Genomic DNA, 18511 nt, shown 5'->3' on the forward strand with positions numbered 1-18511 from the left:
TTTGTGGATCAGAGAGATTTAGTGTCGAGCTCTTGTTAATATTTTATTGATCAAGTATTGAAAGAACCCATGGGCAGATCTGAAGGTTGACCAGTAGCATTTAAATAAAATAAAATATATGGAGATATCAGGCTTCCACCCAGTGCTGTGCTTACAGTATAGCACAGACAGGACCTCAGTTATTTCCTCTTTTTATTTGGGGAAAATGTAAATTTATTTGACCTAATCTGCATTAGCAGATATCAATTATTTGTCACATGTACATGTGTGGCAAGGTTTAAATAACATTAACATTCAGGCTAGTCTAATGCAGTCCAATATCTTTTTTAAGCGTGTTCACCCCATAACATTATGAATATCAATCCTCTTAACTTGTTTTTGTAATGTAAAATCATATGGTATCAACTAAATTCAATTCAGTTTTATTTAAATGGTGCCAAATCACAACAAACTACATCTCAAGGCACTTCAAAGATACAGCCCAATTCAAGCCTTTTACAATCCAATTCACTGTAATACAATCATAATCCCATCAATTCCAAATTAGTCCAAATTGAATGTATAGAAACATGATGCATTGTAAAAAAAAAAAAAAAAGACTATGTAGATTACATCTCTCATTTGAAGAACGTATATCCAACTACATCATGCACATGCAAAAGTAATCAAAGAAACAGAGTAAAGAAAGGGAGAAATTAGGCTCTGTGTGTGGAACCCAGGTGTGTTTGGGGGTCCTGTTGTGGAACAACATGTCCGATGGGAACAGCAAACATGTATAAAAGCACACGCACACACTGCATAAGCTGGTGCGCACACACTGTTACATGTGACCCTGGAGAACATTCCTACACTCATGACTAGAACGTCTGGAGGGATGACCTCATTTTCATTCAGTCAGTTTTTCTCATTTGCTCTTTTTGTGCGCTTTACACGAGACACTCTGTTTTTTTTTTGTTTTTTTTTTTTTGTCTTATGATGGAGCTATAATTCACTTTTCACTTTTGGAAAATGGACACTCCGCTGCAAGTTTCTCTTCTAGTACTTTTTTAGGAATTTGTGATTGCTGTTTTGTTTTATTTGGATTGCTGTGAAGATTTAAGTGTAATGGTTTCAAGTCTTCTGTACAAAACAAAGGAAAGAAGGAAGAACGAGGAGCGATGGAGATGAAAACAGTCTGACTGACCTGCAGAACTTTTATTTCAGCTGTGCCGTTTTTGCTTTCTGTCCTCGCAGCAAAAAGACTTTTATTTGGAAGATGCTTGTGTACAGGCACTTTAAATTCTACACCTCTGGAGTGTTAACTTATCAAAAATTTATAAATAGGCATCTCATCCATAAGCTCACTAGATGTGTGATTTTCAAGAGAGGTGAGTATGGCAACATTCCATGATATTATTAATTTAAAAAAAATGATCTCCATGGAGCTGTTTTTAAAGCATCGGTTAGCTTGAAAATTCATGCACCAATACAGCAATACACTTGTAAGAAAATGAGTCTCTCAGCCACAACTGCAGTGTCCACATTGGGTCAAGTTGTTTTTAAGCCGTACCGTATTGTGTGAAATGCTGTCAAGTGCACACAGACCCTGATAAGCTCGGCCTAATTCAGTCACCGTACCTTATCGTACCATGTGTGTGAGTAGCCTCTGTCTGGATCTGGAGACCGGAAAAGTATGCAGATCTGAATTTCTCAGGCAGGCGCCCTTAATCCTCTCTTGCGTCGCGTCCACATGAGATGGCAGCAAATGGAAATCGGCTTCAGACAAAAGGCGAGAGGTGCTCAGCAGGAAGTTAGAGATTTGATCATCAGACTAAGCCTGTGTATGTGTGTGTACATGTTTTTTGCTTGGTCTTTCTGATAAAACCTCTCTCTTTTATGTTGCTTTAACTGTTAAAGCAACATACAATGCAACATACAACTAAAGCAACATAACCATTATGAAAAAAAACAAACAAACGCCTAACGTGAACTGTTAAAGTTTAACAGTTTTTTTCATAATTGTTCCTTTTTACATTTTTCCAAAATCATTCAACTAGATAATTTAGCTGAGACCCAAAGTGCACTGATCCGCTATAAAGTTTAAACCACCTGCTCTGGACACAGGAGCTCTGATGGTGTCCTGTGCTAATTGCCATCACAGTGTTGGAAGGGGATCCTTTGCTTCCTGTGGATTTGTGTTAAAGCGCACTTGGATCAGGCTTTTTCTATCTCCTCCAGGACATGCTTGATCACATTGGGATTAGGCAAAATTGGAAGCCGGACCACCATCTTGTGTTCTTTGTCATATTCCTGTAGCTTTTCACGATCAGTTTGTGGTGTAGCAAAGCACCTTGTCCGCTTGTCCGTGTGTGTGCCGGTGGTGCGAAGATAAAAGCCTTATGGATACATTTTTGAAGATATACAGTATATTGTTCAATTCTGCTGTTATCTGGAATGAATAAATTAATTAACAATCTTCACCCCATCATTATACGTTTTGTCATGTGATGCAGGGATCTTTGGTCAGAAGTTGGAGGAGACTGTGCGGTATGAGCGCCGATTCGGGAACAAGCTTGCCCCTATGCTGGTCGAGCAGTGTGTGGATTTCATTCGGCAGCGGGGCCTTCGGGAAGAGGGCCTGTTCCGGCTGCCAGGACAAGCCAACCTGGTCAAAGAGCTGCAGGATGCCTTTGACTGCGGGGAGAAACCATCTTTCGATAGGTGAGGAAATAAATTGATCACACTGATACTGCACCTTTGAGATCACATGGACGCTCCTGTTGAGCTGCAACTCTAGTTGCATCTTTTTAAAGAGACTTGGATGATAAAGCTTCCCGGTACCTGATTGCATTGGCAGCCTGCATTAAGAAGGATCCACTGTGTCAAACCAAGGAACATTAGGAAAATTAAACATAAGTCTGGCCCCGTATTTGAACAGTTTCTGTTATTTCCGTATAATACATAATGAAGCATAAATTTTTTTTCACATCAGTCAATACATAGAACAATGAATATGTTTTCCTTTTTAATTTTAATGTCGGTTTGCATATGTTTCTTTATAACATGATTATTGAGGATACATGGGTGTGCAACCTGTCTGTACCAATCTTTCTTGACTGTTGGTGTTCTTACTGTGAACCAATGGATGATCAGATTCCTGTAAAGAGCTATTATTATGATTGAATACCCATGCTGGTAAACAGAGGTTACGGTCTTCCTTCATGTTGTGTGTGTGTGTGTGTGTGTGTGTGTGTGCTCAGAGACCAAACACTTTTTTTCTTTTTTTCTTCTTGATTTGACATTCCTCCCTCCGTAACTCAAGTTGACAGAGAAATACATGAATGATGGAACACCCCACCCCTCCATCTAATCTGAAGACTATAAATAAAACCTGGCCAGGACTGTCTGAATTCAGGCTGTAAATCAACAACTCACCACTACCCATAAACATGGAGTATTAAAATCTCACTTAGTGCAACCTTAATGTCGGCTGCACATTTCTGCCTTCCTTGAAGCTGCTTCGCGGTGGCAGCACCTACACCCTCCTCTTCCTCTATCAGTGTTTGTTTCAAACTGCCCCTCACCTTTTCTGATTCCCTCATTAGCCCTTATAACCCCCTGCTAGTCTCAACAGCTGCTCCCTCTTGGTTCCTTACGGTCTCTATCTCCATGTTGGAAATCATTACATCTACAGAGCATACATCTACAGAGCTGCCTGAACGCTGGTGTTGTCCATCTTCTCGGATACTATAATTCTTTTTAACCTCTCTAACCTTTCTTTTGTCCCAAATTCTTTCCCGCACGCAGCTCTGCAGTAACTCATTTTGAAACCATAGATTTTGGGGCATGTTTTAGTAGATGTTAAAATCAATCATTCATTTTAGGAAGAATGATTATTTGTTGTTGTTTGTTTTTTCCAAATTAAGTATATGTGCTTTTATTGATTTATTATTATTTTTAATAAATAAATGACATGATGACAAATTAACTATGTATTGACTGTTTGTAGATAAGCTTGTTTTTTAGCAACTTTTTCAAATAAGCTACAAAGTCCTTTACAATATAATACAATAAGATAAATAAAGACATTGTGACAATAAAACAGATGATAGAAATATCGTAAAAACACGAAAGAAAAGCTTTCTCTCAAACCTTACCTGCTGCAGTATTTTAAATCTAAGGCTGGAGGCAGTAGTTTGGCACAGCATAAAGCTTAGCTCACCATGCTTAGACAGCACCATCTGTAACAGTGAATTGTCTGGTATAAGTGGGGAAAAAATGCTGTAACCTGATTGCATTTCATTTTACCAGTCACAATCGGGTCGATACCCCAGCATGTCGTGATGGTGACCCTGCAAAGTAGAGTAGACAGTGTCTTTGTTAGAACATGCAAGAACGTCCCTGTTAGAAAGCAAATGTTGGAAACATATTTTCTGTACATCTTTGCAGCCAGTCTTTGAAAGAAACCAAGTTTTCCAAAATCTTCATCCAAATTTGTCATTTTTGGTATTTACAATATAGCTTGAAAGAGTTGTTTTCATGTTCCAAACGGTATTTAAAAAGATTGTAGCATGCAAGGTATGTAAAGGGCAGGAGAACACCAGTCAAAATGAACAGCCATTCAGCAGGCTTATCCAGGTAGACTGCATTTGCACTATGACTGAAAACAATACTTACTGTAAAACAGTGAATTGTGACTGCAAACTTTGCGCCTTTGTTTGTTCTTCATTTAGATTATATTTAAGCTTTTTGCTTTCACTAGATGGAGCCTTATTTTGTTGTTCCTTTGAGCAACTTGATGCCATTTTCCACGATAAATGATAACCTCAGCCTCTCCCCACTGATATCATTGTCTTGTCTCTGTCAACAGTAACACAGACGTGCACACAGTAGCCTCTCTGCTGAAGCTGTACCTCAGAGAGCTGCCAGAGCCCGTCATCCCTTTCCAAAAGTATGAAGAGTTCTTAGCCTGCGCCAAGCTCCTCGGCAAAGATGACGAAATGGTAAGAAATAGGACATGAAGTATTCCCTTTTTTTTCCCTCACAAATTTCCTGTCACACACTTCATCCCTATTCGCAAATATCTACTGGGTTCAGCTTGTATGTGAACCAAAGTTAGCACTGAATAGCCTCCAGATAAGTCTTGGTCTAATCTGGTCTCCCGCCGCCCAACCATCCCCGCACAATGACTTTGTTGTGCCTGTCTCAATTTCTAACATACGAAAAGGATTTCTTTCTCAACATAAGGCGCAGTCCACAGCAGGGGTCAGTCGTAAGCTGCCTCAAAGTGTCCAAAACATTTATCCCTTCATTAGCCTTTGAGAAGTTTGTAGCTTGTGTTTTTATTCATATGTTTCTGTACAAAGAAGAGCTTCCTCCTTTTTTAAGCCGACACAGTCTTTGAAGTAAGGAGGGAACCAATGTTTTTTGGGGGGGATCACTCGATTGCTGCTGTTTTTTTTTTTTTTCTTTTATAATCCTTTTGAGACCACTTCAAATTCAGTATTGCGTACTTTAAATGCATACAGTAAACAATTTGTCACACGTTTGTTTTCGATAAGCTTTTTCATTTTTTTTAATCGGGGTGATTTTTATTTGCAGAATTGGTAAAAATAAAGAATGCCATTGTTGCCAGGATGTTCCAGTCAAAATCTGCTTATAAAGACGTAAAACATACTTCCTCAGGTTACAAACACATCGTTGCACCCAATCCTCAAGAATAGCTGTAAATAAGCTAGCACACATCCTTTTTTGACGGATGATTGATCCTTTTTAATGAGCTTGTTTTTGGTCGACAGAAAAAATATATTCCTTTCCAAAAAAGATGGTAGATAATGGGCCCGGTTTATGGGAGATATGTGGTTGTTTTATTTCAGATATTGTTATCACTGACACTACAATTTCAAGGTTGCATATTTTATCTGCAGGGTTTGAAGGAGCTACGAAGGCTTGTGGAAAGTCTACCCCCAGTGAACTACAACCTCCTCAAGTACATCTGCAGGTATTGGTTACTAGCTAAGGTGGATGCAGTTCAACTTGTGACAAATGGTGATTCGTAGAAAGTTTATATTTAATTTTTTTTTGCAGATTTCTTGATGAAGTCCAGTCCTATTCAGGAGTGAATAAAATGAGCGTCCAGAACTTGGCCACAGTCTTTGGTCCAAACATCTTGAGGCCAAAGATTGAGGATCCAGTAACAATTATGGAAGGTTGGTGTTCAAAAGCATTGGGTACATTTAATTTTCTCTAATAATTTCTTTCTTTTTGGTCCTGTGCTGAATGTCATACATTTTCATTTGTTAGGAACTGTCCTGGTCCAGCAGCTCATGGCTTTTTTGATTGGCCGCCATGCTGTGCTTTTCCCCAAAGACGAAGACAGCCCGACAGCACTTGAACTTGCCAACAACAATGTTGAACTGCCACGGCGACAAGCCGCCACAACTACCTCTGCCATCACAACAGTGTCTCAGAACGCAGAGAACAACAACACGCATGTGATGCGGCAGTGTGTTTGGGAAGCACCCGAGTCTCCTTCACACCGCCAACACGTAGACAACAGCAGCTCCCCGCGATCTGGAAGCCCCCGCAATGTTGCCACAGGACGCTTTGACATCACACGCAGTCCACCACTGACTGTGAAAAAGAACCCAGCCTTCAGTAAAGGCAGTGGGATCGTTACGAACGGCTCCTTCAGTTCCTCGCCGTCGTCAGATCCCACTCCAGATAAGGGACAGACTCTGACAGGAAGTGGGAGCTTACCAGTGCGTCGTAGTGGGGCCCTCAAAGGCCCAGGCACAAAAATGGGCACCGGCAGCGTGACGAGTGGAGGGAGCCCCGCAGGGAATGGAACTAGCATTGTGCGAATGGGCATTTTGGGTTCTGATGTAGTCACAGGGAGTCTCAACAGTCGTAATGGTCTTTGGGTACAAAACGGCTGTGTCATGCTTCGGGAGAGCAACAAAACACGCGACTGCACCCAAGGGGAGCAAACGGCCAATCAGAATCGTCTGTCCACATATGATAATGTCCAGTTAAACCATCAGAACCTGCAACAGCAGAACCAGATCACCAACATATGCCTCAACACCAGCAGTGAGGACAAGCAGAGCGTGGACAGTGCCACCTGGTCCACTTCTTCCTGTGAAATCTCTCTCCCTGACAACTCCACTTCCTGTCGCTCCTCCACCACCACCTGCCCGGAGCAGGATTTCTATGGAGGCCACTATGAGGACTTGGATGGACCAGCACGGGAGAGTGAGCCTCTCCAGTCTGGTGGTGGAGGAGACGGAGGTAGCAGAAACGGCAACGGAGAAGGAGGTGGAGATGGAGCAGGAGGAAGCAGTCGAGGCAGCAGCAATAGTGATACAAGTGAGGGCTTCACTGTTGGCAACGGACCAGGCAGCCACAGTGCTCTGCACAGTCTAGTGGCCAGTCTTAAACAGGAGATGCACAAGCAGAAGACTGAGTATGAGGCCAGGATCAAAAGGTAGGGATGCACATGTGATAACAGAAGGGTTGTAAATTCCAGTGGGATGTTTAATTTACAGTTTATCATTGTTTCTAATTACTGCCCGCTCTGTCCCCAGTTCTAAATCAGTTTTTTAGATCTATTCTAAGATATAATCTTTTTTGGCTAAATTTAGGAAGTATTTTAGTTCAGCCTTTTTTGTCATATTTTCTGTAACTGAAACCTTCCCACCCTCCTCTGAATATAGGGGCTACAGAGACAGCATATATTGCTTTCTACCGAACAAAACCACAAACTTTATTTCACTCTTTTTAGTTGAGAGTGCATTCATTTTCAACATCCATTTTCCTTCGAGGAGGGCGTTCATTTTTCCCTAACCAATCTCTAGAAACCAATGTATCCGACAGCGTCCATGTCATTTTTCAAGTTGATATAGATTTGTAGCCTATCCAATATACCTGCTGGCACTATATAGATAGAGCAGAGTTGAGTAGTCATTAAATTGCTATGCTTTTGCTGTCTGTCATTACCCAGAGTGAGTCGCGTTAGTGTCCTTTAAATGATCCTATCTCACATTAATCTGATGGGGGCTGTTGGAGGGCAACACATACCTCTTTACAACAAACCGAAGAGGAAATGTAACACTGGCGACAGAGTAAACTACTTAGTTTCCTAATTGTATTTGGTACATTCAGGAATTAAAGAACTTTAAATGATATACACATCTGCTGTCATCATCAGCACTGCAGATGACATCTGAGTTATTAATTAGGTGGGTCACCTATCACTGGTTGAATGATGTGGGAAAATGAAGAAAGAAATTATTTTTGTTTTAACCAGAACAATAAGATAATTGTAGTATTGCTATAGGCAGCACTTATTTAAAGCACAATATCATCTTCTCTAAAAATACCTCAAAAGCTTTTTTTTTTTTTTTTAAATGAAATCATGACAAATTTCAAACTTTTATCTCCTCCTTTTGCACGAAGTAACCTATAGTGTCTCATTTTTCCTGTTTGTTCTAATAGCCTGTTTGCCTCTATTTAATTTCTTAACCATGCAAAAAATGTTTTTTTTACACAAAAAATTAACAAAAGCAAAATTCAGTTAAGATTTATGGTCCAAGATGTGAACTGATATGGGTTTAGCACCTGAACATTTTGCTTGTTTGGATTAAACTGAGAAGCTCAAACGTGCCCTTAAACTGTTACTAAGTTGCTGAGCACAATAGATGAACTGTTGTTGTTACGCCCTTGTTTTCTGCTCTTAGACGCCTTAGACTCTCCTAATCCTGTATTACGCACATTTGCAGCTTGGAGCAGCGTAACCTGGAGCTGGAGACGGAGATGGTGAGCCTCCACGAGGAGCTGGATCAAGAGAGGAAGAAGTACACCATGGCAGAAATCAAGCTGCGCAACGCTGAGCGTGCCAAGGATGACGCGGAGCGGCGAAACCAGATGCTACAAAAGGAGATGGAACAGTTTTTCTCCACATTCAGTGACCTCACTGCGACTGGCAACGCCACAGCCACCGACCCCCGCAGGCCAGACCGCAACAACACCATCTGGATACAGTGAAAGAAGGCTGAGAAGTACCAGTGAAGACTGGTACTGGTTTAAATATGATGTGAACTTTGAAGGGACTTGAAATAGGAATTGGCTGCTGATTGAAGGAGTTGGCAAGTTAATGGCATGTTTTAATTTAGGGAATAGGAGGTAAAAGGCTAATGAACGCCACCTGAACATACATATATAGATCTATACATGTAGACTTCACCTGGAGTGACGTCAGAGTGACTTTATCTGTATATATCATTATTTAAACAGCTCATGGACACCCAAGTCTTCTTGGAAACCAGAGTGGTGCTCATTCATCTGACTGGGGAGTGAAAAGGAAGAATTCACTACAGTCTGTGAGGACACACGGTACTACTTTAAGTTAGCTCCTTGGGCTAGATAGATGGGTGGGAAGGCAAAATGTGAAAAGAAAAGAAAAATGACACCAACCTTGAACCTGAATGCAAAGAAGAAAAAAAACATGCCAAACTCCTCACAAATTTGATTGATTTTTAACATCTAACCAAAAAACATAATGTCAGTGCTTAGTGTAATTCTGTATGTGCTCATGTACATAGTGGGAAACGATGCAGAAAAAAAACGCTGTTATGTTTGTAAAGAGAAATGAAAGTCATACTTAAATGTTAATGATATTTAAACAAAATTATCAATGAGTGATATTTTATATTAAGATATTTCCTTGCACTTGTATGCCTCTTTAGCCTCCGCAAGTTGGTACTGAATGTTTTGTCAATTAATGTGCGTACCATTTTAAATTGGAGAGTATGCTGTATATGTGCCTGTGCTTCTGTGCTGTTACATTTACTCATGACCAAAAAACAGAGCCTGTTCTGTAAATATTTTATAGATTGCTGTAGACACTACTTGTTAGTCTGCACTGTGGTTTGACTGATGTTCTGATGGATATGGCACGAATGCTGATACTGACTGAAGTTTTTTAGCTTGTTAAAAAAAAAAAAAATCCATTTTAAGTCTTGCACAATGGGTCATTGGTATAAATCCCAGAATAAGAAAAAAATAAATAAACATCTGGCTTGAATTTAGAATTAAGGTGACAAATCTGACCTTTCACATTCGGACATATGTAGCTTTTATCATGAACGCTCTCGGGAATTCCAGTAACCCAGCACAGAATAAAAAGCTGCAGCTAACTTTTACCAACTCAGAGCTGTGTTTAACTGTGAAAAAAGGAAATTGGAGCATTTGATTTGTCTACACTGAGGACACTAACAGCCCAGCTGCAAGATACAGTAGCAAGGGGTGCGTGCATGATGGTGCATGAGTCCACGTCAGTCGTGTACAACAACTGAATGTCTGTTCAGTGACTTTGTATTCATGCGGTGTATTTATGTAGCCTCAAACCAAATGTCTACACACAGTTTGGATTTACTATTGGGTACAAAACAGGACACATCTGAGACCAGGCCGGGTCTGGACGTCTGTCGGAGGTTCATTGCGTGTGCATGTGCACGGACCTGCTGCGGTGCTGCATCTCCGCTGGAGATCAACTCCTGTTTAAAACCTGCTGCTGGTCATTGCAGGACATCTGGAATGTGCACGTGGAGGAGGGAAAAAGTGCCTAGACAGCCAAAGAAGGGAGAGGAGCCTCTGCTTCTCATTTTAAACCCTTCAGCGGGAAATAATAGGCTTAAGCCAAGCTGACAGTGTCACTTCCTTCTGTGAATTCCACACAAAAGAGTAGATTACGAACAGAGGAAAAGGTGGAGAGGACTGGGACAGTTAAATATTTTCAAGACATGATACTTGATACTCAATGGAACCTTGAAGAGACATGACAATATGAATAAAGATGCATTTTCATTTGTGTCTCCTTTGTTATTTCACTTTTTGAGATATTTATTTCAAGGATACAGTTGCTTTGTATGCTCACACAACACCAGTGACCAAAAAATCTTTTTTACATTATTTTTACTGTCAGACTAAGATCAAAATTCAGTATTCATTTTACAATCTAATTAGAGATTAGAGGCATCAAACATGAGGCAATTTTGTCATGTTTTTTTTCATTTTGTTGTGGATGCTGTGAGGGTCATAAACACCTGGCCTGAGATTTAAAAAATAAATAAATAAATTACTGGCAGTTAGGTTTCTGAAAGCAGAAGCCTTTCATGAGGAATTCCAGTGAAAAGCTTTCAGTCAATATGTGGTGGCAATGACAGAAGTGGTTAGATTGGTGGTTAGACATTCTTGATGCTTTTTGAGCTGCATCCTGTTCACATGAGGAGTTTCAGGTCTTAACATCAGACACCCTCACCTGTTTGACATGGCCAGGGCAGGGGTGAGCTGTTTAAAGCCTTGAGATGTGGCCAGCTAATGCTTTTACTGGATGAACCGGGGCTGTAGTGGAGCTTTTCTGCAGATTCCTGGATGCTCTTTTTCTTGGTCTTGCTACTCCCATCAGGATTATTTAACTCTCAAATCTGCATCCCTTACTCTCAAAAACCTGACACATCTATCTGAAAATGTGTCAAAAATTATTCAAAGTGAGGGATGAGAAAACGCCTCTTTGATGCTGTGATTGCCGCTTTAGGGGAAACCTGATTTTGAGCAGATCAAGTATATTTAGTGGATGAAGAGCTCGTGATGGATCTTCATCCCAACATTTGAGTTGAGAATAAATTGTAATTCTCCGTATCTAATAGTTGCCAATAAAACCTACTATTCCTTTGTTAAACATCGAAGTTTGCGGTTCGATTAAAATTTGGGTTGCACGACTTCATCGATAAAATGAATCCTGAAGGATAAAATTTGCCTTAAAACGTATGCACACATTGTACATCATCTGGTAAAAATGAAAATATCGGAGCACTTGCTTTCATTCTGCACTGTCAGGCCACAATCTTTACTCAGTCTGACAACTTGTTATTGCGCCAGAAACTGGATTAGAGTCTGTGTAGGTGGGACAGTGACAGCAGCTGCTTCCTAATGACATAAAAGCCAGAAACAAATGTGATTCGTGTGGAGCACAGAAAAGAAACACCCACCACGGTCCAAGATCAAAGGTTTTGTTTATTTTCAATCACATACATATACTATTTGTACATACACAGTTCCTTTAAAATGTCGTGTTTACAGTAACAGCTTTCAGTATTTTTTTTCCTTTTTCATTTAGCATTTGTTTTGACTTTTACTTGAAACGCTATAGACTGAAGCTTTGAGATCAGCGTGAAACAGATACAGTTCCTTTTTTTTTTTTTGTTCTTTTTCTTTTTTTTCCAACCTGACAATGTCAAAAGAATGATTCATTAAAACAGCACGGAGTAAAAGAAATGAGAGAGGAGTCAGAAAAGAACCAAAGAACAACATCACCTGATTCAGATGAGTTATACAGGGTTTCAGTGGTCGTAGAGTTCCACATTTAAGACTGAACATCTTAGCATCACCTGACCCTTGCAGTAGCTTACCTCCCTGTCTGAGTGCAATAAAATGTTTATTGCATTGTTGGATTATCATTATTTACAATATAACTTGAGAGAAAGACGTGAAAACCAATAAGCTGGGGATCACTAGTACTGAGTCCAAAGATTTTAAAGTACAAGACTTATCCTAAAGTGTGACATGGAGTCATTTTTTCATATTGGCAATAGTATTATGGCTAAAAGTCAGTCACTTTTAAATTACAAATAAATGGCTGAAAGACAAAATTTTTACTCATCCTGAATACACAAGAGATCACTTTAAGATCTTCTTGACAAAACGTAAGAGCAGGATTGATAGTTGACCTTTTCTTAATTCAGTGGTTAATGTGACTGAACATCAATAAACACATGAACAACTTCCAAACACACAACTGTGATGACTCTCCTTCAACATTCTTAAAAGCAGTCGCACAAAAGTCTTAAGTACATGTATTGTAAAGAAATTTGTACAGATGCCTGATCACATTTTCAGATTAACAGTTATCAGTGCTGGTTAATCTTAAACACACACACACACACACACACAATGATGAGCAGAGCTGCAATGACATGCTTAATTGTGAAACCATTCATTTCTACATTCAGTGCTGACAACCCAGCTGTTTGTGTGTTAGAATCCTCTACTCCAGGCGCATTAACCAGGATCAGAAGCACCTTTTATCACAAAATAATTGTCCAAAGGGATGTCTCGTAAAAAGATCAACAGTTCACATTCAGAAAAGGGAAGAAAAACAAAAAAAGACATTAATATGTGTCAATATTTCTATTCAGTGACCAGGAACGTGTCAAGATACGGAAAAAAGAGTGTGGTTTCATGATTTAAAATGCCCTGTAGAAAAACTGCAACACTGCAATTTGTAGTGTAGGAGCCGATTCAAGTTCTGAACCCCTTTGTGAGAAATTCGTCTGAACATTTTAAAAACACAAAGAATTTCAAAGTTGCACCCTGTTTTTGAAAGATTGCCCAGGCCAGACCCTGAACAGAAAGCCAAGCTAGCCGTAGCTTATTCTGGAGACGCCAACCTCAGACACCCTCTTAGCTCTGTGATGATACTGTTAGTCTGTGTGTGGTTCCTGTTCTGTGCATGAGCTGCAGGCTGAAAGAGTGTTAACAAAGGAGCTTTTGGAAGTCTATGATTTGTGGAGGACTATGAAAAAGTGTGAATGTATTCTGCTTCACTATCTGGATTACAGCTGGACTATAAAACTGAGATAAATATATGAATCGTCTGTCTTAAAAGTGCTGTCTCCTCCTAACCTTCATGTTCAGTGGACACACGAGTAAGCTAGAAATATAGTGACAGTCACAGAAATGGTTGAAATAGTTTGTTGTACAAACAAACAGTACATATGCGTTTCAATAAGTGTACGCAATTCATGATAAATTGTGTAAAGTGAAAACAATTACTCAAGTAAACTTTTGAAACCTTAACTTCTTAACCAGTCTCTATAGACCCACTAAACCTGCCTTAAAACATCAAATACGGCAGTGGAAAACAACATAGTATGAATTCGTTCCGTCCTTCATTTCTTCCTCACTTCCCTTACAAATGAGGATGTAAAATATACACAATTTATTTTACACAATCAATTTATGCCAAATCCCCAAACCAAAAGTGGTAAGATGTTTTAGCTCAACTGTGGTCTATCATCATGCCTTATCTTTAAGGGCGCCTCACAGTCCAAGACTTTAAAAGCTCACGATCAACCCATAAAAAAACCCTGCAATCAACCTTGCACATTCACAGATACTACAGCTAGAAATTGTGAGTGAGATAGGAAAGATGTGGGCCAACCTATTTTTTGGGAATAATAGTGTTTTCTCTGATTCCAGTCTACTGGACACACTGTACATTCTTTTTCTAATTCAAACGCAGTTTGCACAGTTCAGTGTTAGCCGTATCTGCCACGCCTTGCACTGCAAACAGTGCATGCAAGTGAGATAAATCTGCTCAGACAATACTACAGAGAGACATCACATCAACACAAAACATGAAATGTGATATTTCTTGAGCTAAAGAATCAGGGAGAAATGTTTTTAAACTAAACTTGCCTGGTTGGGGATGTTTTATTGTTGGGACAGCTTTAAGGCAGAGGGAGAAGAAGCAGAGGAAAAAATACAAAAGATAATAGAATTTCTGCAACTGCATGCTTCAGTCCAAAAGGCACTTGCCATATTCAGGTTCCATCTATCAAAACAAATAAATAGATAAGCCATCCAGCTAAGAAATCAAATTGATAGTTTGTGTTGTGTGGAGTGAAAGGATGCACGGGTTTAGTGAACAAGAAGTCCTTGCTACAAAGTTAACACTCCTCACTACCTTTAAACTCCCCACTGTATCATTTGTGTGTCGTTCAAAACGTGTTTAAAGAGTCAAATAAATAGTAGAAGTCTCTTTGTGGTCACACCACAGTGAAGTATAATCACCTCCTTTGCCTATGAGGGGTTAAAGATACACAATGAGTAGAGGTGTGTGGTGGGACCGCTCATACACTGCCAAGAGAAATGAAAGGGAAATTACTCACGAATCAGACTAATTTTGGGAAGTCCTTTTCTGAGTGTACTGACCCTTTAAGTCCAGAACTTAAGCATGATATTAAAATCTTTTTTGGCTTACCCAAACACACACGCGCACTTACACGCTCAAATGTTCTACTGTGACCAGATGCCATCCATGTCTGGAGTTGAGTTAGTTTACAATGTACATAAACAAAAGTCTCTATACAGACTCTTTTGAGCATACAGTGAGATTAGCGCTGTTTAAATCTAATCATGCAGGACTACAGCAATAGGCAGGGGACAACCCAGGAGGAGAGCGGTGATGTGGCAAGGTGTGCGCTAGTCAGTAAAAAAAAAAAAAAAGAAGAAGAAAACTCCCAGTGTACTGGCCGTCAGTCCCGTTCTGTCTGCCCTTCAGCTGTACAGAATTACAGTATTTACAAGAAGCACGGGGAGCGCCACTGTGGGTGAGAGCGACTACACGTCCCTGCAGACTTACCACATAAAAACACACAGATCAGGCAACCTTACGTTTGAGTTTGAGTTTGAGTTGGGTGAAGGTGAGGGTGTTTCAGACAAAGCCTAAAGTTTAAGATGCAGGAAATATCCTTAAATAAGGGTTGAATACAGAAATAGGGGAAAGTTTGTTCTTAGCAGTAGTAATGAGCACAATATCAGCCCACCTTGCCACAATGATTGGTGCATAAATGCTTTTGGAAGGAATCGGGACACCAGCAGCCAGCCAATATGCACTTTTCAGGAGATGCGAGTTTAAGCACTTGGTCATTTTGTTTGGATGCCATATACAAGATATGTGGGGTCATATAAGCGAAGCAACTAGAGGATCATTAACATTGATCTCAGCTCATTTACCTCAGTTTAAATACCACTGCTGTTTTTGAATGACAATGCACATGATTTAAATGTCATCATTTCAGTTTCTGTGTTTCCATAGCTTACATTTTTGTTCAGAATATATTAATTTTGATCTTAGCTCTTTTTTTCTTTTTTTTCTTTTAAATTCATATATATATTTTTTTCATTTCCATTTTTTATCGGTCATATCAGTTGGGTTCTTCACCTTCGGAAAAACATGGGGTTGCGCAGGCAGGCGGCTAGTCACCTGCAACACCCCAAGGGTCCCGCAGAGGTCTCCAGGCTGCTGTCAGTGTCTGAGGCCAGGGTCTGGTCGGTAGACATGGAGGAGATGTCGTTGATGGAGGAGGAGGGAGGGAGGCTCTCGCTGCTGTTCACGGCTGCACCTGTGCTACGGGAATCAACAGCAGCGGGGGGTTACAACATAAAAGAGTCCTGACAGGGGCAGATATACAGCCAGATATATTTTGCAAGCGTACACTGAGGGGAGAATTGAGACATCAACAACATTAACCACAGCTGAGGGGCACAGTCACAATCACAGTGTGTCCAGAATGAGACAAAGGTGATTAAGATTTGGGTCCAGTGAGTTCCACAGGAAAGCTCGTTAATGGCTGCAGTATTGCAGCAATCCATACACAGGAGATACCAAGTGGCTATTTGATAGTTGTATGATGTATTTAATCATAGGCTCATAGATTTTTTACGACTTATATTAAATATATTAAAACATCCCTTATTCAATCGTATACTGCCACTAGTCATGATGGTTTGTTTGGAGTAGTTTAAACAGTAATTTTGTCGTATTGACCTGGTTTTGAAGTCAGCGTTAAATGGAATCAGCAGTAAACTTTCTGAAACTTCATCAAATAACTTAATGCCTTCTGCTAAGCTGCCAGTTGGCCATTAAAGCTGCAGTCTGCAACTCTTTTTCAAGCATAATGCCTGGAACTGTCCTGGGATTCTGAAAGTAGTACATTAAATACCCCAATACAAAAAAAAAATAGTTCTCTAGGTCCCGCTAGGTCCCTCCAAAGCCAGCAGGTTTGTTTACAAAATTGCAGACCGGACCGGTAAAAGGTAACCAATCAGGTTACGAGCTGGGCTCTGCTGCCTGTCAATCACCGATTGTGCACGCGCGATACAAGGTAGGCTCGTCCCCACGCTTATTTATCTAGACTATTGAACTTCATTACGGGCTAGTCTACTTACTGTGTCTTCCATGATCGCAAATGACAGGTGAGTTGATGAATGAGGAGTCGTGTAAGCGCATCTGGCGTGCACGTCTGTTCTCATGTGTTTTGATGGGGCGGGACAGGAAGTTGAATAACTTTTTTTTTTTCGGTTAAAAAATAAGCATTTCTTGCATTTTGCGACTACGGAGGTCACCGTTTTCAACTTCAAGCGTTCTGATAGATCATGTAAACTCTTAAAATGCCAAAAATTAGGACTTTACGTATGACAACAACAAATCCTGCAGACTGCAGCTTTAACAATGAATCAAATTAAGGAAATCCAGGAGAGAACATTGTTTACATAGATAAATTACTTTTTTTTTTTAATAAACATTGTATCACTGTGTGCTTTTAATGCGTCATTCTTACACATTTGTGCAAAAGGAAAGCCTCTCCTCACAGTAACTTCTGTTCAGCATTTCTGTATGAAAGCTGAGTTTCTACTCTGTCTATCAACATGAAGAGAGGAATTCATTGCCATCCCCAATCCCAAACCTTTATCTAACTATTTTCTCCTTTGCCAGACATGAAAAGAGATTTCAGAGCAGCGCAGCTGAAAGAAACAGCCCAAATACAGTGATTTTATACTTTGCTTTTTTCTTTTCATGTTGGAGCCAACTGCTAAAAGTAGACCAGAGGGCCCTTAAGCTAAAACTAAAGAAAACCCACATCCCTGCAGTTATAGTTCACCATCTTCACTTGTTGCTTTACTGAAATACAAAACTGGTAGACATCTATCATCCTGTATCAAAATGTAGAAAATTAAAAAAAAATTCATCATAGCTCTGATTAAGGAAACTCAGTGTGAAATACACAGTGTCACACAATAGTGATGATAGCAATGAAAAGAATCTGATGAAATTAAATCTCCATTAACTGTATTAAAGATATAATGTATAATGCCAACACACACAGGTTCAGACTGAGGCATCATGTGTGCTCTCAGTTCCTCTGCTTTCCTCCTGCAGCAATGAAACGCTGCCGTCTGCAGCTCCTGCAATGCGTCTGATGTACATCAGACGCTACAGACAAGCCCATCGTCTTAATTACAAGTGGACGAGGGGATGAAAAACGATGGAGGTCATGAATTTGAAAGAGACAGGAAAAAAAGGGAGGACAAAGAAGACCTGAAAAAAAGCTGTTGCTTTACAAGTTGAAAATCATCTCGAGTACAATGTTGTCCACTGAAATATTCCAGCCTGTGAAATGCAAAAAGCATTTAAATAGTGTTAAAAAAGATTAAGACATTAATACTGGTTTTAAGTTCAGCTAAAAGAAGCAGAAGGCTCACAAGCTTTCAAGAAGAGGATTTGTACAAAAGAGATATTGTAAAAGAGAATTTATTTGTATTTTGGCAGCGCCTTTGTTTTCTTTGAGGCAATATAATCTATAATCAGCAGATGCTGCTGTCCTCAATAATAAGCCACTTTCAACTT

At 39.9% G+C, this 18511-nt stretch overlaps 2 protein-coding genes across 12 annotated transcripts in view; one reads left to right on the top strand and one right to left on the bottom strand.

Annotated features, from left to right (window-relative positions):
- The window catches only part of arhgap24 (Rho GTPase activating protein 24), a 73389-nt gene extending 62557 nt beyond the window's left edge, over positions 1-10832 (top strand). For all 4 annotated transcript variants that reach the window (XM_075456349.1, XM_075456351.1, XM_075456350.1 and 1 more), the window contains 6 exons: positions 2493-2700; positions 4850-4982; positions 5907-5980; positions 6067-6188; positions 6283-7465; positions 8760-10832. In XM_075456349.1, coding sequence (XP_075312464.1) covers positions 2493-2700; positions 4850-4982; positions 5907-5980; positions 6067-6188; positions 6283-7465; positions 8760-9024 — 1985 coding nt within the window. In that variant the 3' untranslated portion in view covers positions 9025-10832. The remainder of the gene's footprint in view (positions 1-2492; positions 2701-4849; positions 4983-5906; positions 5981-6066; positions 6189-6282; positions 7466-8759) is intronic.
- A 1204-nt stretch (positions 10833-12036) lies between these two features.
- mapk10 (mitogen-activated protein kinase 10) overlaps positions 12037-18511 on the bottom strand; it is a 43429-nt gene continuing 36954 nt past the window's right edge. For 5 of the 8 annotated variants that reach the window (XM_075456355.1, XM_075456353.1, XM_075456357.1 and 2 more), the window contains one exon: positions 12037-16226. In XM_075456355.1, the coding sequence (XP_075312470.1) occupies positions 16084-16226 (143 nt within the window). In that variant the 3' untranslated portion in view covers positions 12037-16083. Of the gene's footprint in view, positions 16232-18511 lie in introns of all 8 variants that reach the window. The other 3 variants (XM_075456360.1, XM_075456358.1, XM_075456359.1) reach the window with 3 other exon arrangements.

This window comes from Odontesthes bonariensis, chromosome 22 (genome assembly GCF_027942865.1).
Source record: "Odontesthes bonariensis isolate fOdoBon6 chromosome 22, fOdoBon6.hap1, whole genome shotgun sequence".
Classification (NCBI taxonomy): domain Eukaryota; kingdom Metazoa; phylum Chordata; class Actinopteri; order Atheriniformes; family Atherinopsidae; genus Odontesthes; species Odontesthes bonariensis.